Source organism: Cyprinodon tularosa, unplaced genomic scaffold (assembly GCF_016077235.1).
Source record: "Cyprinodon tularosa strain WSP-4 unplaced genomic scaffold, ASM1607723v1 ctg8, whole genome shotgun sequence".
NCBI lineage: Eukaryota > Metazoa > Chordata > Actinopteri > Cyprinodontiformes > Cyprinodontidae > Cyprinodon > Cyprinodon tularosa.
Window position 1 is genome coordinate 1921087 of NW_024039562.1, and position 26828 is coordinate 1947914.

The 26828-nt window shown below is 38.4% G+C and overlaps 1 protein-coding gene across 4 annotated transcripts; it reads right to left on the reverse strand.

Moving 5' to 3' along the window:
- Positions 1 to 702: 702 nt before the first annotated feature.
- On the reverse strand, positions 703 to 4947 carry LOC119774055 (amphoterin-induced protein 3-like). Of its 4 annotated transcripts, none has more exons than XM_038271356.1 (2): positions 4548 to 4947; positions 703 to 3308 (listed from the first exon to the last, which is right to left on the reverse strand). In XM_038271356.1, the coding sequence occupies exon 2, from the start codon at positions 3291 to 3293 to the stop codon at positions 1908 to 1910; it is 1386 nt and encodes a 461-aa protein (XP_038127284.1). In that variant the 5' UTR covers positions 3294 to 3308; positions 4548 to 4947; the 3' UTR covers positions 703 to 1907. The 4 variants fall into 4 exon arrangements, with proteins under 4 accessions (XP_038127284.1, XP_038127283.1, XP_038127282.1 ...); XM_038271355.1 differs by having other exon boundaries at positions 4398 to 4947; XM_038271354.1 differs by having other exon boundaries at positions 4451 to 4946.
- Between the last annotated feature and the right edge of the window lie 21881 nt (positions 4948 to 26828).

The following is a 26828-nucleotide window of genomic DNA, read 5'->3' on the forward strand; positions in this document are numbered from 1 at the left end:
AGTAATGCCCCTTGCTGTCTGTGCGTCAGAGCAGCTTGAAGAATTTGTCACTTCTGTTCAAATTTAGTGCTGCTGTTTGTTCCTGTGTGCTTTAGGGGCTCTGCTGTGCACGATGAAAGAGGTGCCGTCTTTGAAGCGCGTCCCAGTCACTGCTCCGTTTTTGTTTGTTGACACTCCTGATTTTTCCATTTCACCATTTGCCAGATAAGCAGAGTGCAGATGGAGATTTTCTTAGAGTTGTATTCTGGCGGATTAATTCAACAGGTTTGAATGTGATATGTATATGCATGATGGATTACTGCCTATCTATCTGAAAACACCCCTCTGTTTTGTGATTGTTTTATGAGGAAGTTGTTTCTTAATCACTGGCTGAGTCCTTTATTTGGGAAAAACGTTTTTCAGGACATAGTGATTCGACCTACATACAGTAATTTACATCTCTCTTTTTTTTTTTTTATTGCAGAAACTTTAACTTATTTTCCAGGAACTTCATGACCAACATGTCACAGCGCATATATCTATAGAGGGGGATTTTTTTTTGCCGTGTGTCTACATTCAGCCCCATTTACTCCTAAATAAAATTCATTACAAGCTTTAAAAGAGACCCAGAGTGATGAGGAGTAGACTTGTGTGTAATTACAGCTGTTCTGTGAAGGTTTCAAGTATGTTAGAGGAAATCAGTATGACATATGAGTCGATTACTTGTGGAAACCCCTTTAATGTTATTACAGCTAAAAGTGTCTGTATAAAATTTGTGTAATTTATGCACCAAAAAAAAAAACAAAACAAAAAAATCCCACAGATTCTTATTTGGTCTTTGTAATAATAATAATAATAATAAAAAATTCAATTTAAACCACAGTTTTAAAGGTACTCTGTGCTAATGTTTCTGCTGCTGATCTGAGGTGAAGCCATTTGCTTAAATCTGAATTCTTTTGTCGTCTGTAAGAGTTTTTTTTCTTACAGGATTTCCCTCTATTACCTCCATCCATCTTCCCATCAACTTCAATGCATGCAATGACATCTGAATAAAGCACTAGATTTTATTAAGGGGTCTCAAAATAAATGGGTCTGAATACACAAGCAAGCCACACTTTTTAGTTTTGAATAAAAAAAAAACAAACAAACAGAAAAATACAATTATATATCAATCAGAGCCTGATGAAGAGAAGCAGCATCCTAACCCTGCATTTTGCATGTCGACCAGAGATCTTAATTATGCAGCATCCCATCCATAACTTGTTGCAGATCTAACGGTACTTTTACTCTAACTCTATCCTGTAGCTCTCTGGTAAGTCCCTTGGTCTCCATTATGCTGTTTTTCTTGAAGTAACTTAATTTACTTTCTTGGTCTCAGATTAAATGTAATTTCCTTTAAAGATTTTAACTTCAAAAGATTTGAAAACCAGGTACTCGTTTTCATCTACCTCATATACTGCGCAGTTAAGCTTTAACTAATTTCCAAGTCTTGTTTTTTTTTTTTTTAAACTTAGACCCCTACTGTCCTCACAACAATTCAGCTGCAACATATTGAAGGAGTTTTAATTCACTCTAAACACTTAATGTGAGAAGTGAGTCAGATTCATTCATTCAAGAAAAAAATACTCCTCCTACAGCTGCAGCTTGGTGTAAAGGAGAAGTTATTAGCTGATTTGTAAGGCTGATAAAAGCTCCATGGTAAGGATAATAAACCCCTGTTGAAACCTTTTTTATTGACTAGCTAGTCATTGAACAAAAAAGAATTCAAACAGAAAATTGATTTCCTTTTCTTCTGGTTGTTGAAAAGGAGACACTGGAGGCTTTTTTTTCCTTTCAGCATTTTACCTCAAATGACATCTCAACTCCATGTAAGAAGTTTAATCAAATATCTGTTATCACTGACAAAAGAAGCAAAAAAGAGAAAAAGTCTATTGTGAGCTTTGAGGTATCTGTCCTGCTCTTTCTTCACCCATCAGTTGCTCCGTAAAGGCAACATGCCTCAAAGTTCCACCATTGGGTTGCTGTCTTCTGAAGCACGAAAAAATACATGACAAGGTGCCTTGGCTGTAGGCTGCTGGAGGATTTTTGCAGAAACCACATTGGCATGGAGTCAGGAAGAGGTAGGCGAAGATGAGGACCAAAGTCACAGAACAGCATAGCAGTGTTGTGTAACCAGTGTTGAATGGCACTGCTGCAGGCAACAGCACGGTCACATTCACCTCACGTGTTGCATTCAGCCCTTGTTTGACATCCACAGCGGTGCAAAGATATATACCTGAGTCATTGACCATGGCTGCTTGGATCTCTAAGGTGCCATTAGAAAACATGCTGATCAATGTGTCATTTATGCCACTGCGTGGGTAGAGCCAGCTAAATGACAGGTCTTTGCTGGTGAGGGACGTTAGGCAGTCCAGATGCGCCCTGTCGCCCTCATAGATGACCACGTCGGAGAGGAGATCCACCACAGGCTGCATTACAGGTTTTTCCACAGTGCAGTTCTTGAAGAACCGGTTGTTATGAAGGAACTGGAGGGATGTCCGAGGGTCCCCATTAACGTTGCAGAAGTGCTCATCTGCAAAGTCTCTAATGGAATCGTAGTTCCTTAGATTCCAGTGCCAAAAAACGCTGTACATGGAGCAGTTGCAGATGAGAGAGTTGTTGTGAATGTACAGCCCCTGCTGCACCAGCCTGGGCAAAGCTTTTACATCCTCCCACAGCAGACTTGACATCCGGTTGGATGACAGGTCCAGCATAGCCAAGAAAGGATGAGTGTGATCCTGGATGGAGAAGAATGGGAAGTCTGTAATGTGATTGAAGCTCAAATAAACCTTTTTCAAGCTACTTAGACCGATCAACGTGCCAGCCTCCACTTGAGAGATCTTGTTGTTGAAGAGACGGAGCTCTTCCAGCCTCCACAGCCCCTGGAAGTGGTGTCGCTCCACTATCTGAAGCTTGTTAGAGGACAAATCCAGCACCCTGAGACTGGAGACATTGCTGAACACGTTATGGCTCAGGTTACAGATTTCATTGTGGGCCATCCAGAGCTTTTCCAGCCTGGGCATCATGTAGAAGCTTTTTGGACCCAGCCAGGTTAGGTGGTTGTGGCTGAGGTCAAGATTAGTGGGAAAGGAGGGCAGGGAGCGGGGCAGCCTATTCAGACCAGCAGCACTACAGCTCACTGTGTCCGATATGCAGAGACAGACAGAAGGGCAGGTTTGCTCAGAGCGTTGGAGCACACAGAACAGCAGGAGAAGAAAGGCATGAAAGCGTCCAGAGGTCATGATTCTCAGATCCTTGAAATTCTCAAATCCCATCTTGGTTGGCTCTGGCTAGATAATAATCAAGGGAGAAAAAGCAAGAATATTAGACAGGGGCTCATTTTTTGTAAACTGTAAGTGTAAGCTTTCCAGAAAAGATAGAGGATAACTACACCATGAGTTCTTCCCATTATTCTGACAGGTTAAAAAATGAGTCAATTTCTGCCCATAAAAATGAACTTAACTTTCCTTTCTTTATTCCTTATAATAAAGCTCACCTAACAATTAACATAAATGATTCATAAAGCAAAACAACTCCTTATTTATTAAACTGTACTAATTGAAATTACATTCTGATTTAGTTTAATCCGAGTTTAAGTATTACAACAATCATACTTCTTGTAAATCCTTGATAAGTGTATAAAAGCTTTAGAGCAAACTGTTAAACCCTATCTTTATTGCTGTAGGCCTGTATCTTTTCCAATGCTTCTGCATATTTTTTCTATGTACACAAAATTATCAAATAAACCAGCCAATTTTTTTGGGCCAAATCATTAAAAAAATCACTATCATGACACTACTCCTTTCTTCTATAAAATGCTGTGGGATGAAATAAAGAGAACAGACATGAGGAAAGACTCAGGGCTTTGGTTGATTAGATCATGTTGTGGTCAGACTCCAGAGTCCTGCAACAGTTTCATTGGTTTCTTTTTCAACACCTTTGAAACAAGCAATGAGGTCATTAAAACTCTGTACAACTTGACTACATGGTGAGGAGATTGTTCAGCCATTTGTTTAGCTTTATTGGACCAGTCCCTCATATAAAAGGTAAAAGATACAGGATGAGCAGCGTGGACTGCAGTCTGACACCCATATTAGAGGAGGGACAATAAAAGAATCCTCTCTCTGTATGGTCCAACCTTGTGTTACATTATTGGAAAACAATGAGGGCTTTTATCTGCTAAAAGGATGTGGTAATTTCCCCCACTGAATAACCCCATGCAATTTAAAGGTTGGGTTTGTTGAAATGCTACAGCTATAAAAGATTAATGGATTCTGAAGCTCTTTGCACATCTTTACCATGGTTGCCAATAAATATTTCCATATCATTAAAAGAGGTTTTAGCCTTAACAAATGTATCTAAAAGCAGATAGGTGTCACCTTCAGCAGCCGTTCTTTTCCAGCATCAAACAAATACACTTAGAAGCTCTAACCATTTTCTTTCTGCAGTTTTCCCTCAGTTTGTGTGGATGCAGAGGCCAAAGGGTAAAAAGTTTTGAATGCTTCCGGAGGTGTGAAAATTCTGCTCACTTGTTTAATCCAATTCTTGCTTCCAAAACATAAAAGAAGGGAATGAGAACCCCAAATCCCAAAATAAACCGCCTGACAACACCAACCTCCAACTTTCCAGTTTTTTTGGGGGTTTTTTCTTCTCCGTCTCCTTTTGAAAACTTGTATCCCATTAATGAAGACACACAAAAGTGCAGCTTAATCCTTATCTCCTCCCTGGATCCTCAGCTCAGGCTCTGTAGCGCTCAGGGGATAATGTTCTTCCTTCTTCCTTTCTCTGCAGCCAAGTTTAGGGTCTCCCTCCTGACTTCTCTTCATCCCGAATAGGAATGCCACTCCATGAACATCCTGTGGTGCTTTGCAGTGTATTACAAACAGCATCAGGCTCACTTAATCTCCCACAATCCCTCCTCCTCTCCTCTCTGTCATTCAGTCTTTCTCTCTCATCATTAAGTAATGATTCCAGCGGCTGCCCTTCTCTCAGGCTCTTTTCTTATTTTTCTTCTATTACATTGTTTTCTATAAAAATGTTGAGTGGTTTGCTTACTGCAGATTAGTAGAACCCTGGAGGTTTTTCTCATGAATTTTAGATGTGTTATCCCGGTAACCTTTCACCAACTCTCTCAGGGGGACAGAAATGAATGTGTGACTCTCACTCTGTTGGTTTTCTCCTAAATGTCTACAAGTTACATGGATCTTTCTGTCTTCCAAGTCTGTTTTAATGCTCTTTTTTTGCTTTCCCAGTGTGGAAAAGGTAAATTTATCATTCTGTGTTTCCAAGCTTACATAGACATGATCCTAATGCTGCTCCCCCTGTATTTCCTACATTTTTCTCTTTTTCTATAGCCTTGGATTTCCACTGGATCTATGCTGTCCATGCTGCTTGGTCATGGTGGTCCTGACAGCTCTGATTTCTGTCACAGCAAATTATCTTTGCCTCCCAGCAGCCACCTCCTCACCACCAGTCCTAGGCCTCCACCTCCCTTATCCGTGAGCGCTCGCGGCTCCGACTGACTTCCACTCACTCATTTGCAACCACAATTGGGATCTGCTGGATGGTGTTCACTTCTCTAGAGGTGGGCCCTGGTTCTGGAGGCAGATGTGGAGACCAAGGGAATGCTAGATTTAAGCCTTCACTCATTTCTATTTAAAGGAAAAAAATCCCTCTTTAGTGTTGGAGGAAGGATTAAGAGCTTTAAAAAAAAATGCAACATTTGGATGTTTTGCGTTGAAAGCATTGCACATGTTCGGCATTGTGGCATTACACACAATCCTGTCCCTAGGCTACTCGTCAGCTTTGCAGCAACATGTAAGATATTCACCCACACAAGTGCATTAGACACATGTAAAAAATACTTAAATAATATTTTCTTTTTTTTTTTAAACTGCTTTACTGGAAGGTGTTGTGGTTTTGTGGGTCTATAATGTGGTTTTTAACTTTTTCTGAAAGTACTTTGCCTTTTTTTTTCTGCAAAGCTTTTATCTGGACACCTTTTTAAATATTTATGTTTCATTTATTGTTTGGAAGCATTATGTAACGGATGTTTGTTGAATAGGCTGCTCCAATAAGCTGTAAGAATATTTCCCTGCATGCAACTGGGTCACAAAAAAAAGCCCTTTAAAGCAGAATGTTTATCTGCAAAGCTTGTAATGATTCATGCTTCAGCATATGATGCTTTCAGAATGGGTCTATAATCATGGCAGAGAAACATCAATAGTTGTATTTTGTTTCAGCTTTTAAAGCAAAACATCTTCTGTTCTCACACAGCTTGCAGTGCTAATGGTGACAGACTATTCATCTTATATATATATATATATATATATATATATATATATTTTTTTTAGCATTGGTTGAATCTTTGTGAAAGTGATGTGTTGTTTTTGTTTTTAATTTTTTGTCTCATTGTCCTCTAAGATCAATTTAATCGCAGTTTTACAAAGAAACATTTATGTTTCTGTCTCTCTTTTTCCATCTTTTGTTTCTCTTGATTATCTTCGATCGTTGACTGTGCCTTGAACAAGGTTGTCAATATGTGAACAAAGAAAAGCGTGTCAAGTGTTTGTTTATATTTGGTAGCATAATGTAAAGTAGATGCAGAGATCAATGCACCAGAATCTGTCATAGAACTTTATTCTTTGTACTTTAGATAGTTAGAAAAATTATTTTGGCCTAAATTGATGGTGCATCTGAAATGACCATTCTCAGTGTGAATGCAAGTAGTGCTAGCATCATGTTGTGGGGGTTTCTTTTGGAGACAGAGCAGCTTGCATAAATTCTGCTGGATGTGGGCTGACCTCAGTTCACTTCATCAATGGTGTGAACTTAGCAGAGTGGAGACTATGACAAGGACGGCATCTTTTAAATCAGTACTTTTCATACTTGAAGTGCATTAAAACTGCAAAAAAAAGTATTTATGAGAAATTCATACTTCTTTTCATGTTATCACTCATAACATCACTCATTATTACAATAGAAAAGTTATTCCATTGTTTCTTTATGAAATTTTAAAACTACAACTGCATTTTCTCTTATATAAAAGGTTGCTATTTAATTGAATACAAATGCACAACACACTTTTGGTTTGTATTGGTAAAAAATGTGAAAGCTGTATCAATTTCCTTCCACTTTCTAAAGTTTATGCTACTTTGTTTTGGGTTATTAGATGAAATCCTAAGATAATAAACTAAAGTTTGTGGTTAAAACAAGAGAAAGTGGAAGGGTTCAAAGGGTTTGAAGGGTTTTGGGAGGCATTTTGTATTCTGTGTGAATAAGGTTGGCTTGGATGTCAGCATCAGCAGATCCCTCAGCTCTTCCTTCTTCCTTCATTCGAGGATTGTGCTGCAAATCTTCCCCGAGCCCCTGTATTTTTCTGCATCTTCCTGTTGATGCGTGTGTATGTCAGGGAGTATGCTGTAACTCCAACCTGCTGTCGGAAAAATCCCTAATCTAATCAGTATCTTTGCATCAAGCAGCTTTGTAAATCCTTCCTTCCTCCTCGTATATTTGATTAGACTTAGTGTATGCAGAACAGTCCCAGTCAGTCAGGTTCAGAGTGGACCTCCAAGCTTAAATCCTGACCTCTCTGCATCCCGCCTCCAGCAGAAAGCGATTTTCTTTTAACCATCTGCTTCAAAAAAGAGAAAGAGAGTGAGAGAGGCTGAAAAAATATAGACTAGCACAGGAAATGTCTGCTCTTATCTTGCCCTTGAGAAGCAACAAAACCCACAGAGTCGTTTCTGTAAACTTTTATGTTTTCAGATACGCAGAGTGCTTTCGTAGAGGATAAAAAATGTAGCTAGACTTACTGTATTAGTACGTCTTCTTTGTTTGAAAATACTATTTATCTTTAAAAAAAAAGATTTTCTTTCAGCTTTTATATCTTCAGGCAAAACTCTGCATTTGAAGCACTAAAAAGTGAAGTGTCAGGAAAAAAAGGCAAATACCTTAGTAAGTAACACATAATACCAAAAAAAATCTAGTACGCTAAATTAACTGAGAAATATTTATAAAATATTTATCTTTGGTAAATTTTTATCAAATATTTTTAAGTCTTTGTGATAAGCTGGCAACCTGTCCAGGATGAACCTCCTTTTTCACCCAAATTCTGCAGGGAAAAGGCACCAGCCAGCCTCCTGTGAGCCTGATGGGCATGCGGATATAGAAAATGGATGCACGGGTATTTTTTATTCCTCAGCAGCTTTGCCACTCATGCAGGTGCAACATCCTCACGGCCTCTCTCTGTTATTGTGAACCCTTTAACCTGAGCATGTACTCATTTGTTCAGCTCCTCTTTTTTCTTTCTACAGTGTTTTGTCAGCAGGGATTGTAGCCAGAGTTTAAAATATGAATGAGTCAGTTTCTGGATGATGATTTAGAGGGTTTAGTTATTTTTCTCTCCCCTTCCCCTCAGCCAATTTTCAGTCTGGGTGAGCTCTTTGTTGTAAAAAAAGGAGTTTCAAGCAAATGCGATTGTTTGCTTGTCACAAATCACTGCTCAGTAGCACCACATGCTCTGCAGTCGGTTTGATTGCATTGCATTATCACAGAAAATCCAAGCCTCAAACGTTCAAATCCTGGAAGGATTGTTGTTTGTATGTGTTGCAAAATATGTGCTGCACATATATCACACCAGAGTCAAGCACAATACGAGTTCATATCAAGGTTCCTCATTCAAACTCAGCTTAGGAATGCATTGTACAGTACAGTGAGTCTGAAGAGACAACCACACCATCTAGTGGTAAAAGGCTCCATCTGAATCATTAAGCCACTGAACCTATTCTAAATACTGCTACAGCAAAACACTCAGACTAAATGGAACACAATGACAAAGAGTTAACAAAGAGATGCAACACATTTACAGATAGTAGCATGATTTAACCAGGTAACTGAAAAGCTTTGCAAAATAAGGGTGAATGCATTTACACAAAATCTAAGTTTAAAAAACTAAATGACATTGTGTGAGTAAAAGACATGAGTTCACATCACAATCTGTTCACTGTGCAGAAATGTTGAATTGTCCCTTAGTTCTTCATGGTTTGCTTCCAAAGGAGACTTCTCTCAGTTTATTTTCCACACCTGGTTAATCTTTGGGGTTGTTGCAGGATGACTGATGACTATCTGCAGCACTCAATGATTGAGAGACTGGGTACATCCCATACAGGCTGCCAATCCATCACACGGGAACAGAAAGATGTTGGACAAAAAAACATCTCAACATTCAGACACACATAAGGTCAGTTTTATAAGGGATAGTTATTCATCTTAACAGTTATTTATTTATTTCTATAGTGGAATTAAGTTTAAGTAATGCTTTCCATAGCTTGGTGATAATGGTGTAACAGCTAAATTTTTGTAATATTATTGAAACATTATAGTAGTTATTTGATGTAATATTTAACAATTTTTAGATATTATGTTACTATTACATTGGTTCAAAGTACTTAGCTACTTGGGAATAAAAAAAATTTCAATAAGGTAGCAACAGAATAAGAGTTAGGTATTTCAAAGTAATGACTGAGTAATGTTTATCTAAAAAAAAAAAAAAAAAAAAAAAAAAAAAAAAAAAAAAAAAAAAAAAAAAAAAAAAAACATATTACCTGCTGTAACCAGAAGTAAAAACTTCTTAACAATTTGATAGTTTAAGAATTATAATTCTGGCAGGCTAAACTAAATCTTCATTGGTTATCATTAGTTGGGCTTTTCATTTTACTGAAATAAATGATATTAATCAGCGTGTAATATACAAAGAAATACAAATACAAAGTTATTCTAAAAATAACTTTCTAATAATAATTCAAAATATGAAAAAGAAAAATACATCCTTTTTTTTCTTCACTTTAACATCCAACGGGATACTTCACAACGTGCACCAGGTGGTCCAAGAGGAACAAAAACATCGGGGATCCCTCTTACTCTTGGCAGCCTTAGCATACAAGCATTTAATCTTAAATCAATTTAAGATTTGACACCAACGTGATCATCTAATACCTACAAATGTTATGGGTGCTACTTAACATAATTGGCTTCAAAGGTTGTTTCAATGGGAAAAAAAAATCAAAGCATTAAAAAGATATCCAGCATATTTTCAAAATAGAAATGGTTATTGTGTTATATTAATTAAGTACCACAATGTATTTCTGTGTAATTACCATCTAGTTACAAGACATAAAGAGTTAATGTTCCTACAGTAAACTGTGATTTTACAGCAACTGATTTGTGATAGGATGGTCATGTTTTGAGAAAAACTGTTTAATGAACATGGTGCTAATTTTTTTTTTTTCATATGAAAACTAAAATTATGGGAAATATGAATGTAGAAAAGAACCAAAAAATAAAGAAGCTTTTCGAAACATGTTTTATATAGAAGCCTACATTGAACAGTCTAAGGTGGAGGCTCTTTATGTCTCCCAGCAAAAAGCTAGAAATCAGTGATCATCAAATTATATCCAGCATAATGTATTATATTGTTTAAACTGTTCTCTTGTTTTCCTTATGTGTTGCAGTTGTGGTAGTTTTTTGGTATTCTTAATGATTTAGAGCTGTAGAGTGATGACTCATATGTTTTTGTTTCAGTATGTGGTGATTTTACATCTCACCAACATTGGGCAACAATTAAGATTACAAAGAAACATTGAGAAAAAATTCATATCCACTAACACATCAGGGAAAATTTGTACAATTTAGAATCAGAAATGTATTGATGTATCAAGTCTTGGTAAGGTTAGAGTAGAGGTATTTACACAATGGATATTTTTTTTAGAAGCTGTTACTACAGAGTTTTTACATGCAAACATTTGGTACAGTAGCTACTAAAACATAACATTTCTTTAAACTAAATTATTACCTTAAAGCTTTTGCAACTTTCTTCTTTTTTGTGTTGCTTTTACCCTCAGCGTGTCTGTTGATAGCTATTACAAGCCTTGCACTGCTTCTTTCACCCTTCACTTCCACTCTCCACTATCTGCTGGCAGTGAGATACAAGGTCAGCTAAAAGAAATGTGCTGAAAAATCTATATGAAACAATTAGAAGTTGCACAAAACATTTTCAAAGTGCTTTTAATAAAACAATCTCTGCAGCATTCGATTTCTCTATCAAATAGCTGTTTCTATCCAACACGTCATCCATCCATTGTTAGAATGTTATTGCTCTTACTTCACATTAAGTGTATGCTAAAAATGATCTCAGTTCTCTGATATTAGCAGCTAATTTATTTGCATTAATCTACCGGTATTATCCCCTGGTTACACAGGAAGTGCTACAGTATTTCAAAAATACTGACTCACCTTGCATGGAGAGCCATGATGTCTCTGGTCTCCAGCCAGACGCAATAAAAGAAATGAAATCTCATATAGATGTTCAGGTATTTGCTTTCTCTCATTTCCGTGACCCAAGAGCAACATGCATAACTCTTGGTTTCAATCCATACTGCTGTTTTCACATTTATCCGTACATTTAGAGCAGCACACAGAGCCGAGGGCTCGAGGTAGGAACTGCCCCACATCTCTTTAGCCTCTATTATCTCAGTTGATTGTTAACGGATTTCAATTAGGATTCACAGGAGTTAATATGATTGCTTGCTGTTTATCCTTTTTTGCTTCTTTCCATGGAAGCCAATTATGCATTAGCAGCAGTAGATGAGCACTGGACACTGCTAATGGCTCTGCCTCTCCCTTTGTGTTCACATTACTGAAGGATATGGCTTGTGAAATGAGATCGCTACTGACTACTGTGCTATCAGTGCTTGTGCTATAAAACATTATGGACCAGAACATAGTAAATTGCGTGACGTGACTGTGGGGTGGCAGGCTGTCAACTTCCTCCCTGCTCTTTTATCTGTTATCCTCTCATCTTCTTCATACTTTGTCTCAGATTTTTGCAGTCTCCTTTTCTTCTACCCCTTCACATGCCTAGTCTAGTCCCCTTTCCCTCCTCCCTCCTCATCTAGAAAATCTTTTCTGTTGTTATATCTTTTGTGCCTGCTTCTTTCTCCTCTAATCATCTGGTTCATGCTTTGCATGTATCTACTGGACTCTTTATCTCATGCTGGTCCTTTACTCCTTTCTCCACAGCTTATAATCCACTGCCCTGTGGTTATCAAAACATTAGCTTTGTCTTTGTTTTCTTTTCCATAAAACTTAAGGAAGAAAAAAGTTTGAGTTATTGGGAATTTTCTGTAATTCAAATAGAAAAACAAATGGGCTCAGATATATGCATACACCCTGATTAATACTTTGGGAAATTGGCTGTGAGTAGGTTGCATAGAAATTACTGTTTTATAGCCATCCAAATGCACCTGGCGTAACTCCAGCTGGATGTTTGACAGAAATAGAGCTTGTTTAAACTGGCTGGCTTCCTGCCCCAGACTCAACTTTAAAGCATCGCTCATAACATTTTAATAGGACTGAGGTCAGGCCCCCTGCAGAACATTAGCAACCTCATCCATTTTAAAACTGGATTTGATGTCCGTTTGAGATCTTTGTCCCGTCGAAGCCGCCAACTGTATCAAATGCTCATTTTTTTCTGAGAAAAAATTGCCACCTACAGACGAAGAAAAAAGCATCTGTTCAAAAAGCAACACCTAAAAGTTGGAGCTGCCAACAGAGACCAGTTAGAAATCTGCTTTTAAAGTCAGATGAGTTGGAGTATGAGCTACTTGGGTCAGATTGACATGAGGTATGTTTGGAAGAGTGAAGATGAGGTTTTCAGACTGTTAGGATTATTTTCTATTATTCATGTATTACTCTAATAATACCTGCCTGCTACGTGTTAAAGCAGTTTATCTAATTAGGACAGTTCTTCTGTCAGGATAAACAGTTATCTTCATGATGTATATGGGAATAAAATGGAGCATACAAACAGAGTGGCTAATTCTTAACAGCGAGCTCTTTCTGCATTCGGAATGGCCTTTATCTGGAACACTGTGTTATGGCTGGGACCAGTGATGCCCCCTCATTTTACAAGGATGTGTACGATGTAATGACATGGCAGGCTTTGTGTATAAAATGCTTCTTTACAAGTAATTCTTGGCCGACTTTCTAAAGAAGCGAGCCCAGTGGTAATCCCTGCCAGCCATTTCTCTGGTCTGAGACAGATTACAATTTCTGTCGAAATCTGTTGTCGTAGTTATTTAACACATATACATTATGAAGTGTTATTTAAAGTGTATGCTCCGAGTGATCTCTCCCCAGGAAAGAATAGGGGAGAGAAAGCTTCAAGGTGTAAACAAAGAGCTTTCGTTTACAAGACCTAAGAACACTGTACCAATGGTTGTGTTAAACATAATGTTTGTGTAGTACTCCACAAAATGAATTGAATAATTGAGGGGGACATTCTATAAATTCACTTGGCTTCATCGTACATAGACAACAAACAGTTGAGTTTTAATCTAAGCTGAATAAGTCCTTTAGCAAAACAATGGTGACAAATTAATCATTGAAAGGTTGTTTACAATTTGATAAAATCGGCAAGCAATGAACTTCTTGAGTTCATTCAGCTCAGAGCTGTTTAAAATGGATTGCTAGAACCAATTGGTTTTCAAGAGCCGTTCCAACTCTGATATGTAAAGTGGTCAGAAATCTAGCAAGATTTGCTAGAAGATTGTTAATTGCAAGAAGAACATCAACTCTTTTTTTTTTGCTTAATTTGTGACCTGCTGTCATGATGCTCACCTGTTCTGTGTTTTTGTTAACTGCACTAACCTGTTTTGGTGCTCACAGTTCACTTCCCATTTAGATTTAGATTGCTGTTTGTTTGTCATCAGTTTGTCTGTTATCATCTTGCCATTCCTCATGTTTCCTTCTGTCCTGTTCAACATATTCAACATAATATGGGTAATCTGTTAATTACAGCTGGTGAAGATTTTCTAACTTAAGAAATAATTTCATTTGAATCAACTAAAAAGCCACAAATGATCTTTACCTCATCGATGGTGTTTGCATTTTGTTACATAAAGCTAAATGCCTATATCAAGTGAGAGCATTTGCTGTTTTGCAAAAAAAGAGAAAAGAAAAAAGAAACCACATAGCATAAGCGAAAGAAAAAAAAGCTGTTTCACAGAGATGAAAGATGGGAAACTCAATGTGTATTTTATATGTCTGGACTCCAGTTTGAGAAACTGTGATGGATCCGTCAGAAAACTTGTCCACACCACCTGAGCCACTATGTCACTGCTCTCTCCTCAGACAGACACTCGGGGACACATCGGGTGATGAGCAGTTTGCGGTCCCATCAAGGATCTCCGGGGCCATCCGTGGAAAATGAAACCATCTCCGAGCAGGTAACTCAATTTAACTCGTGGCCACTTTCTCTGGAGCTACAAGCACAAATACTTTCGCAGCTGATGAGATGAGGCAACAGAGCATGGCCAGAGCCACTGAGTGCAACAGGACAGGCCCTCTTCACCCAAATTGCCTGGACATGGTCAGGGTTTTTCACCACCCATATAGACAGAGGAGCAAAGACTGGGGAGAAGAGAGGTTTAGGACGTTTTCTGCTGCCTTTTCAATCAATAGACTTGTCTGGCTTTAATCATGGAGCTATTGAGTGCTGGAGCTTGTAAGAGAGATAGTTGGTCATCTGGAACTATTCCCAACTTCGTGCCACACTTCAAAGGCATTTGACTGCCCATGTGGGAGTACAATGCATTTGAACTTTCAGCATTTTTCTGTTTCCCTTTATGTCCCACTTTTAGAAATTTTGCCTTTTTTTTCTATGAGAGGTTCTTAAGGAAAACATAAAAAAACTCCCAGGTCTGCATGTTTTAGTTGTAGCCCTACTTTTTGTTTTACTACTCTGATGCTGTGCGTAGATTAATGTTTTCAATCTGACCTATTTTAAACATGGACCCCATTAACGGTAACCATAAAAATATCTAGAAACAACAATGGCCATGGCTATGCGACACATATGCAGGCAATTTCATATTTGAATAGAATAGTGAAGATTATGTAGGACTCTGACAGCATGACATTACATTTCTAAAGAAAAAGGCTTGAGGAGATAAGCCGAAAAACAGTCTGCTGGTGAGTGCATAAAGTCAGAGCACAAAACTACCCATATCTTTTGAAGGACAGTAATTTAGGTTTCTGCTTCTCTAAACTGTACCCATTACATTTGCAAAGAACAGTTTGACTGCAAAGGCTGCTGTGGGTGAAATATGAAATATTGTATCAGAGGAGCCATTCATTTATCTTTCAGAAAAGGATTGTCCAATGATTCCCAAAAGAGACCTGCTGTGCAAAGACAATTTTATTTGCTAATATTCACCCCACTCAGACTGAAATTGCGCGTGGAAAATGTAGTTCTGCATAATTTCTCTCAAATAAATAAGGGTGTCCATTGAATTTCAAATGTTCCATCAAACAGGGGCGGTCAGCTTCATTTTCAGCCTAGCCTGTGGAAACGAAATCATTACTACAAGGTTCATTTTAAGTTTCTAATGTTGATCGAGACCAAAATGTATCCAATCAATTGGAGCCAGCATAGCACTAGGCTACATTCAGATGTGAAGCTCTTGATTAATCACACTGTTTCTTCTAATTCCTTCGTGGAGAGAGTTTATTATTATTATAAGAAGGCATACAGCTAAAGCCTTGAGACTGGTTAGTGGCCTAAGAATTTCAAAGTCTAAATGTCCAAAACACAGTAGGCTGGACTTTTCAAATCATTTCTGAACAATGGTTTTAATGTGATTATGAAATTCTATTATACTTCTGAATTTATATGCTGCCCTTTAATGCTTAAGAAATTATTGCTTAAAGGATTTTTTTACATTATTTATGTCACAATCACATTTCTTTTAAGGTTTTCTAAAGTGTTATTTTCATAAGCTTACATTATATTTTCCTCAGATTTTCTGAGGAAAACTCCAAAGCTATTGTAAATTAATTGGTACCCATGCCGACACAGCACAACACTTTTCTTGTGGTATACTTGTACATAATATAACAAAAAACCCCCCCAAAAACTGAGATCTTTTTATAAAGGTTTGTTGAAAATGTAATGAGCCATAGAATAAAATAGAACAGAATAGAACAAAACAAATAGTATAGATGCTAAACATTCCTAATTACTCAGACTCCTTTTATTATTATTATTATCAGTACAAATAGACAGGCCTTCATTTTTCACACTTTTGTTCATCACCTGTCCATTAAGCTACCCTTCTATTTGTCTGTCTATGTATCTGCAGTGCCTTGCTAAAGTATTCTTTGAACTTTTGACCTTTTGCCACATTTCATGCTTTAAAGATAAAGATATAAAATTTTCTTTTTTTTGTGTGAAGAATCTACAGATGGGACAGAATCATAAAGTGGAACACAATGTATTGGGTATTTTAAGCTTTTATTAACAAATAAAAAACTAATCGGCTCCTTTACTTTCAGTGCAGAGAACTCTCCAGAAGATCAATGAAGTTCTCTGAATAATCCAAAGTTGACCTAAATGACTGATGATAAATGGAATCCACCTGTGTTTAATCAAGTCTCCATATAAATCACCTGCTTTGCATTCGTCTCAGAGGTCATTTTAAAGCACAGAGAGCATCATCAAGAACAAGGAACACACCAGACAGGTCCCAGATACTGTTGAGAAGTTTAAAGGCAGATTTGGATACAAAAAGCTGTGAACATCCCAAGGAGCACTGTGCAAGTGATATGAAAATGGAGGCCGAATACTTTTACAAGGCACTGTATGTGTCTATGCATCTGTCCGTCCATCCTTCTATTCTATTTATTTATTTGTTCCCACTTATTTATTCCAGGTATTGTCAGAATGGTAGAGAGATGGTAGATACTACATACGCATAATTTAACGTCTCCTACACCAGTTTGCTGTATACGCTCTCAATAGTACCTTGGTGAATTTTATTGATCCTATCACATGAAGCATTCTGACATTTTTGCTCAACAAGCTGTCAATAGAAATGATTTTTGGACTGTCAATATTTCACAATCACATTTAGAAGTGATATCCTCCACATGCTAAAATAAAAATAGTTTTTATATTGTCATTAAAATACAGTATATATATGTATATAAAGTATAGAAATATATTGTATGTTATTATTCTGCAAAGTGATGCAAATGACCCTTTTTGTGAATTTTACATTGATTACCTAGTTCACAAGTCTCTCAGATCTTGCAGATGCAAGCAGTTTGCATCCGTGTTTGCATCAGATATCAACATCCCTTCCTTCAATCACAAACTCAGCAGGTGTTGGAGAGAAAAAATATTTCCTCACAGAAAACTCCAGGTGCAGGCAAGATCTAAACACTGCTTAACATTTTAAGCACACCCTTCAGACTGCAACAGAGACAAATTTAGAATTGTGGTTCTAAATCAATATGTTAGAAAGGAGTTCTGAATGCACAGCTTGTAAATGGTAGTTGAATGATCACTTCAACTGATTCACTTTAAGATAAAAAGCCAAATACATTTTTTTAGGCAGTAAAATTTGGTAATGCGTACCCTTTGATTGATGTAGGATCAAGGCTGATTTAGATTCTTATTAAAACAAAATTGAAATCTTTTACCTCTGAGTAAAGATGGAAAATATACACTATATGATGTATCATTGGCAGATGTGATCATAACAGATTCAAACCAGACACCCAGGGTTAAAGCTTAACACAGTTTATTGAAACAAAACTGCTGCCGGTAGTGTCACCAACTAAGCCAGGAACCTCTGGAAATGGATTAGTGACCATGTTAGCTTTACGATGTGCATCAATCGTGAATGTAATGGTCACTCACCTTCTCTTAGTCCTCAGTCTAGAAAGAACCACAAGGTTAGGTTGGAGCTTGTTGACAGTAGAACTAATATTGCTGTGACTAGTTAAGAAGTCCTAGAGAACAACTGCAGTCGAGTTAGGATGATTAATGGACAGACAGAGGGTCAGAACCATGAAGATAATAGTAGGCAAAAGGAACAGGAGGATCAGAATGTGATCAGAAGTCCAATGATGCACCAGAGGGAAATCCAGGACGAGTTCAAGAAACAGTTTCAGGTTCACTTAAGGGCAGGCAGACACACAGATCAGGGTCAGGCAGAATAGGCAGGCAGGCCAGGCAGGCTCAGCAATCGAGAGCCAGAAACAGGTCAGGAAATCAGGCTTAAAATAATCTGCCACACAAATGTTTGGTCTCAAGGCTGATTATATACTGATAGGTGCAGGTGGATCAGATGAGTACGGTAGTAACGAGAATATGGCGGAGCTGAGCAGGTGTGTCTTGTGAGGCCAGCATCAGTGCTGAGATCATGACAAATGATGGACGACAAATGTTTGGTGTGGAGAGGCTTGGTTAGTCTGTACTGAGCCCTCACCTTAACCTCCTAAAATACATTTTGGATCATTTAGAGTGCACACACCAAACCTTGTTTAAGATCCCTAGAGAATATCTAAAATTCCTATGGCTGGGAAAGTGGTTCATCAACAACTTGGACCCTATAGAATAAGAACTGGATGTCTTCAAATTTCATGTACATCTAAAAGTAGACAGAAAAATACCAACATCATTGTTTTTACTTTAACCTGTCTTTATTTGCACCTTTTCAAACATCCTAAAACAACTATCAGTTTTCTACATTCAACTTTAAGAGCTACTGTATGCAAATCTAGAGCAGTATAAAAAATGAACACAAAAAAAAAGACATTACTATGTGTAGCCTAAGTAATTTTTAGAAGTGGGTTAAGTTACATATCTGGGTTGTGCCAGATCTCTGAAGTGGATCTTCATCTTTTAACAATTAGATAGATTAGCTCCACAGAGAGAGAGATGTCACTCTCATGCCGCTCATTAGAAAACACTCCTATTACACTATTTCATAATTGTTCTTCAGCTAATTTATATAATGATCACATTGACCTTTCAGCAGTCCTGTTTTATAAAGCTATGAGTTGGTATATTGAGATAAGTCAATTTAATGGGTGCAATTTAATGTGTGGCTCAATAACGCAATCCTCTACTCTATTATTAATCGCAATAAAAACTTAGCTCTGTTAATTATTGCGAATGTGTTACAATGAAAATGCCAGTGTGACTGGAAAGCCTTGAGCTCATTCAACGAAGTGATGTGTTGTTTGTGTATGCTGCTGAAGCAGCTTTTCGATAGGGCTATGTCTTGTATGTGCCTTCTAATTCATGTGAAGTCTGTATGGCATGATTGCAGCTCATTAGATGAGAGTTTTATGTTCTCTGCTGGAAAAAATGGGTCATTACACCTTTGTATTAAACAGAGGCTCTGAACATACACCTCGTATTCGATGAGTTTAACAAGACGCAATACTAAAAAAGCATATCCTGACTTTTAACTTTTCAAAGAATCTATATATTAACCATGTTAGATTAAGTATGCCAAAAAGACAACAGACTCACCTGCAGTGACACTTATTGAGTGTTCAATAAAGCCAACACTAATTCTGCTTCACAACAAAATGCAAAGACAACGTAATGCAGTGCTGCCGGTTATAATAGTGTGCTATGCAGCTGTACATCATACATTTCTGTGAAGTCAGAGGCTGAAGATGAAAAAGAGAAGGCGAGATGGGGGGACGTAAAACGGAATTGAGTGAGACTGATTGTCGCCTACAGAGGAAAACCATTAGGTTCTCCAAATATCATTATCAGATTTTCAATAAGGTTGGACCCATCAGGTAGTGTGTATAGACAGTGTTGCTGCCTTCTGCTCCCCATTCTTGCTGCACCAGGTGCAACCTGTTTTTTTTCTTCTTTTTTTTGCAATTCAATCTGGCTACAAGGCCATGAGGAAGCCTTTACTTATTGCTTGGATCCCAGAACAAATCATAAGCCCAGCGTATATTGGGGGCTGGGCTGCCTTGGGGCGGTGGGGCTGCTGTAGGCTCAGGGACTTGTATATGTGCTGTTGTTTGAATGATTACACAATGATTGCGACCCACTGCGCCCTGTTGTGCTGTGTGTACACTGCGGTATAAATGCACTTGGGGGATTTACAGTGTTCTTCATTATCAAAATTTAAATAGCCTGGCTGATAAAGTCTTTCCAAAATGGAGCCATATTTCAATAGATAATCCCCCCTTTGCAAAGCCCTGGCTCTCATCACAGACCATGGCTAATGAGAGATTAGAAAAAGCAGATAAAAGAGTTTGGGCTTTTGTGCTCTTCTTTTGCCTTATTGCATGTTTAGCACTGCAGCTGAGAGGTTATAAAAGATTAAAAGGTCTCTGAAAAGCAAAACACACCAACAGACAAGGTGCTGGTTGGTTTAGATAATATATAGGAAAAAGGTACCACAAGAAATAAAGTATGCACTTGTCTTCCAGTTCAGTTCAGTGAAGTTAGCCTCTGCCTATTTTTTCTCATTATTATTTCCTTATCTCTCTCGTGTACAAGTGACCTGCTGGATTGCTTCCTAGCCCACATTTCCTGCCTGAATGTAGTTCTGCAATCCATTTTTAATTCACAGATGTATTCTCAGGCTTACAATCTCATAAAAAACAGGAAAAGACTGAGCGGTCCTACATAAATTTTTTGATGTCTGAAAAAAATGTAGCAAAGTGAAAATGGATATAATTGTATGCTGAAGAGTTCTCATTTTTCAAAAGACCTCTCTCAAACTTTTTTTGTTTTGATTGAGGATTTGACTGGCATGTCATGAATCCATGCTGTACTCTTGGCTTCTGTCTTCTGGCACTGTATTAATATAGATGCAAAAAGTTGTTAAAGAATAGGTAAAATTAAGGTTGAAAAGAAGATTCTACAGGCGAATACACACCAGAGGTTTATAGAGAATACTGGTGTTCAAACTTCTGTCACATTAATCCAGATTTTCCTTACTTTTCAATGGCATAGTACAAAGTAAAAAATGTTCCATTGTCAACTTGATACACTTAACAATTGCCATGTTTCCATCCAACAGAAATGTGAATTTTAAGCAAACTTTTAAAAGTTCGATCAAACGAAAATGCAAATTTGTACTGCATCACTTTGTTTTAAGTGAATTAACCAAGCACCACAAAGCATGTCATCTTGCGTTATTGTCCACTTTACATCGGCACACATAGCTGTAATTTACAGAAAGTAGAGGCGGCAATCTAGCACTGTCCACAGATGAGTACTGGAAAAAAGTTTTAATGTGTTGCTATTGCAAGTTCTTACAACCACATTAGCTAGTAATGGCGATATTGCTTCCAGCAAGGTCTACGCGCATAATACGAACATCTGGGAAGACAGCAAAAGCAGAAACAGTGGATTAGTGAAGCTTGCAATGCCAGAGCCGATTTGAAAAAAGTGTCTCCATCTCCCGCTTTGTACATTAACCCTTTTATACAAAAGCCAAAAGCTACCTGTAAGGGATTTTTGTTAAATTTTGCCAATTTAATCAAGCTTTTCTGGGACAGTACTTTAACATGCGTGTTAGAAAAAGCCATTGGAAATTCACCTACAGTAATTTAGCATGCAGTTTAGACTAGCTAAAAAGCCAGACCTGCAGTTTAGATGTAAAAGACTTGAGCACTATGCCTGTCAGTAGTCTGGAATGCCAGAGAAAGTACAGCAAACATGTAGTTCACAGCAACTAATTCAGGCATAGGTAACACAAACTTCTCAATAATTACCCCATGACAGCATCACCATAATGTTTTTTGAGAGGAAACACGTCAGAAGGCATAGTCACAGGTATTGTTATAAAAACAGGGTTTTTTATTTTACTACAAGTAGTTAGATTTAACAAAACAAACCCTTAGCTCATAGAGAAGGTCAAAGAAAGGGAATTTTACTCAGGAAAATTTGTGAACATACCAGCTGAGTGAAAAAACAAAGCATAATTAACCTAACAAACAAATGACACACAAGGATATTTGCACTGACTGATCAAGCCATTACCACACAATATGGATTAGCAAACAATACAGCAATCAACAGAAATAACACAGAATAATTTAGTTTGTTAAATTTAACTACAGCAAAGCAGGATTTTAAAACGCATAAAACTGTCAAGCTCTGAACAATAGGATCAAATATTTGAGGCAGACAAACAGATTTCTCAAAACATATATTGGAAACAGAACCGTAGTGAGAGACGTTGGCATCTAAGACAGGGATCTCTGCAGGAGGAGACAACAGGTTATTGACCACATCTTTCTGAAGGTGGATGATAACAAACATGAGAGTCATTAGCTGGTCTTATAGCTCAGTCCGAGCCCAGAGGGTGAGGTTGCCTCCAGTCGGTCGGCTCCCAAAACGATGCAGAGGGCGCTGCCATGAGAGTCTCAGATGCTTATGTATTTGTGATCGGAGGACAGTCAGGAGATAAGAACCGAGCAGACAAAGGAAGGCAGGATAATTCAGAGGGCCAAGCCCAGTGATGTGAGTTACGGCGTTACTAATGCCGTTACCTGATTTTTTAGTAATGAGTAATCTAACTAATTACTTTGACTGTAACTAAAACGCAGTTACTATTGCCAACACCCCGTTACTGCGTTACTCAGGTCGCACAATTAATCTTTTTTTCATGATAGGACTCGTGCGCGCCTTGTCATGAGAGAGGGGAGGATGAGAATGGCTGATGTATAGTGAGATTCCGTCTTTCAGTTGGGTAGGTGGGTGTTTCCGCTGGCGGGTGTTAACGTACAGCACACACAGAGAGATGGAGAGTGAGGAGGGCTCCAGTAGCAAGAGAGCATTTTCCAGATGGAAATACCGGTGTTACGTCAAGCTGCTTTTCCCCATCAGATACCGTTTCCTCTGCATCTCTGCACAGCGCAGCAGCACGATTCACCGTGCAAGCGACAGGAAATGCGCAATGCTCGCGCCACAGGGGAACTACAGAGAATGTGAATGATCGACTGTTAGCCTATATGGAGAAATCGGGATGGATGGATGGATGGATGGATGGATGGATGGATGGATGGATGGATGTTGCAGTATCTATAACAACCCAAACACACAGGATTTCAGAATTAGACATCCCCAGTTATTAATTTCATACACTCACCAGATCTGAACGCCCTGTTAAAAAACTTCACACCGATGAGTAGAGGTGACATGCTTGGTGATCAGAGCCAGGAGATCAGAGATCATGCCGAGGGGGAATCCAGAACGGAGTCGGGAAACAGTTTCAGAATTGGTACACAGACCAGCGGAGATCCAGCAGGAGTCCGCAGAAAGGTCAGGCAAACATATCAGAACAGGGAGAAGCAGGCTCAGAGGTCGAGAATATGAACAGGTCTGGATCAGGTAATCAGAAACACAGGAAGGCTTGAAAACCTCTCACCAAAGGCTAGAATAATCTGGCACTGATGACTGGTCTGAAGGCTGGCTAAATAGAGAGTGAAGCCGGTGGATCAGATGAGCAGTAATGAGAAATGGGCGGAGATTAGCAGGTGACTGAAATGAGTAATCAGACCAGCAATCAGCACCAATATCATGACAAAAATTCAAATACAAAAATCATAATTTAAACACAACATGTAACTTAAACTAAAGAAACCAGAGAATCACATCTCTCCAGCAGGACCTGCTGGTCCTGTCCAGTTTGGTATTGTTTAGATGCTCTGAATCCTGGCTGCCATCTTTGCAAGAGAAAACTCTTAGTGTTTCTGCTTTAATAATGGATACATAATGGATAAAAATACAAAGATGAACTAAAAGTGTGTGCTTACACAAAGAACAAGTATATTTAAACAAATTGTGGTCGGAATAAACTTTTAGCAAATTAAGATATATCATTGTGGCTGGATGAATTAATAAAGGTAAGTGTATAAAATGTACCCACTTTCAGGTGGGGCCATGGTTTTGACATCACGCTCCTTCTGCACTTACCGGTACCTACATTGACAGTCCTTTAAACCCGCTACACTGCTGCACTCTCAGTTCTGGCGATTCAACTTAATAAAATTTGAACTATTTAGTGGTACTAGTAAACAGCATATAGTGTACATATAGACATATAGTGTGTCTAAAGTGGGAGCTGAACATCGACTCCCTCACCAACAAAGCCCAGCAGAGGATCTACTTCCTGCGGCAGCTGAAGAAATTCAACCTGCCCAGGACAATGATGGTTCAGTTCTACTCCTCCATCATTGAGTCCATCCTCACTTCCTCCATCACCATCTGGTACGCTGGTGCCACCGCTAAGGACAAGAGCAGACTGCAGCGTGTCATCCGGTCTGCAGAGAAGGTGATTGGCTGCAACCTCCCATCTCTCCAGGAGCTGCACGCCTCCAGGACTCTGAGGCATGCAGGGAAGATTGTGGCTGATCCCTCGCACCCCAGTCCCAAACTATTTCAGTCACTACCCTCTGGCAGGAGGCTGTGGTCCATCAGGACCAGAACCTCCCGTCACAAAAACAGTTTTTTTCCCATCTGCTATTGGCCTTATCAACAAGGCCAAGAGCCGCCCGTGACACTGAACAATGTTTCTCTCCCCCATTCGGGATTTCTCCGTTACATTAACTGTTTGTATATAGCTTCTGTGTATACATATATATATTGTATCTTATTTTGTTTTGTTTTGTTTTTTGTCTGCACCAACAACACCAAGTCAAATTCCTTGTAAGTGCAAACCTACTTGGCAATAAACTTGATTCTGATTTACCTTAAAGGCCAGATCACCATGTAAGGAAAAAATTAAGAACAAAACAAGATCACTGTAAATATATCAATATATATGCCAATTGAGAAGAGCAATATGAATTTTTATGCTTTCAACAGATATTCACCGATATGTTTTACCAAATCTAAGTGCATTAAGCAGAACACACATACGTTCATTTTAGATGTGAGAGGACCGCAAGTTTCAAAAACACATTTCCTCCCATCATTGCCCACCCTATAAGGCAATAATAATTAATAAACAATGTGACAAGGGTATGTCATGACTCTGCACTTTTTGGTTCTGATTAAATTTTCTTTTTGCATTTTCATATTTACTTTCATTCATGTCTTTCCTCGTGTGTTTTCCCAGATGTCTCTTAGATTTTGATTTTCTGTATGTTATTTTGGATTTTTGCCTCAGTTGCTGCTTTTTTGGACATTAAACGTACAAGAACTCATCTTTGCCTATCCCATCTCTGCATTTTGGTCCTCCAAAACAAAAAGATCAGGCTGTTGTCTCTACACAAGTATACCACCTGCTCCACTTCCTCTCTGTAGTCCTGGTCGTTGTTGTCATCACCGTAGTATCATCTGCAAACTTCAGGATGTGATTGGTGGTGAACCTGGGGACACAGTCATGTTTCATCATAGTGAACAGCAAAGGGCCCAGTATGCAGCCGTGAGGAGAGCCAGAGCTTAGTGTGATGACTTTAGAGGTGTTCTGTCCAACCCAGACTGACTGAGGTCTGATGGTGAGGAAGTCTAGCAGCCAATTGAAAAGGGGTTGCTGAAGCCCAGATATTCCTGTTTTTTCTATCAGATGAGATGATGGTGTTGAAAGCTGAACTGAAATCCAGGAACAGCATCTGCAAAAACATATGCAGTGACTTTACATGTCTCAGATGCTTCAGCACAGACACATGGAACTGCAGCTAAAGTAAAATATTTCAACCTCAAAAGTCTTAAATTTAACTGCTTTTGATCAAAACAGAAAATACAAGGAGGACTTTTTGTTAGGTTTCTGTTTCTGTTATGATTTTCTTTTTAGTATTCAGTCTTCTTGGTTTTCCATTTGTTGTCCTCTGCTGCCCTCTTGTGTCCTCTTTCCCTTGCTCTGTTTTCTGTTCTGCCCTCACCTGTTTTCAATTCCCTCGTTAGCCCTCTCTTTGTCTCTGTCCCCTTTAAAAGCCCTCTCTCTTCAGTTCCTGTTTATTGGATCCTCGTCAAAACGTCCGCCTGTTTACCTTGTCTTTCCCTGGCTCCTAGAGTTTGGTTTCCCCTGATGTCTCCTTGATTCTTGTTAGTGTTATTTTGTTGGATCTCTGATTCCTGCCTCCGTATCTGTAAACTTCAATAAACCCACCAAAATTCACCTCTGCCAACTTGCCTCTGCTTTTGGGTCCTCAACCCAACACCGCTTCATGACACTTTTTGCAGATATTTTTGTATTTATAACATACAGAAGGAACAAGTATTAGTTTTCTTCTGCCTCCTGCAAACATTAGCTACCTAGAAGCTAATGCCAAATGTTTGACATCACAGAATTTAACTGGTTTGACAGTTTTAACTTTTCCCCAGTTTGGACCATCAGCACTGTTTGTTACAGATCTCCTGTTTATAATTGCAAGGAAGCAAGGATTATATTATTAAACTGTTACACAATGTTTTGCTTTTTTAAACCATTTATTTCTCTGGGGATCTGAAACATAGCTTCCATTATTTCTCAAAATTAGAGGCTTTAAGTATCAAGACATCTGAATTTAAATTATATATTTAAAAAAAATTTCTACATGCAAAAAACGTCTGTACTCTGTGTGTAGAGTGTGTTATTTACATAATGCCATAATTAAAAGGCTGTTGTCTGTGAATTTGTTAAAAACATGAACTTTATGTTGGGTATGAATGATGCTTGTTAGACAGTTAGACAGTTAAAAAACCTGTACTGGCAGATTTTTTTTTTTTTTTTATCAATATAAGCATTATTGTAGTCCTTGGAAGTCCTTGTAGTCCTTTTGGCTGCTTAGTTTTTCAGGGATCGCCACATCAAGTCATTGCAATTTTCTAGCAGACTTTGCAGTGTTATTTACACTGGACACTGTAGTTTACACTGAATCAGCTCTACATCCTCGCAGGATCCTGTAGGGTACAAGAGAGTTTGCCTAACCAGTCTAAATGTGTTTTGTGGATCTGGAAAAGGGATCTGTTTTGGCTGCCTTAGGATTGTGGC

Excerpts from the sequence above, each read along its gene's own strand:
- LOC119774055 (XM_038271353.1), bottom strand. The coding sequence starts at position 4,699 with ATGGGATACAAGTTTTCAAAAGGAGACGGAGAAGAAAAAACCCCCAAA. Across the intron at positions 3,309-4,633 it reads AAAAAACTGGAAAGTTGGAG|CCAGAGCCAACCAAGATGGG; the intron begins GTTGGTGTTGTC and ends ATTATTATCTAG.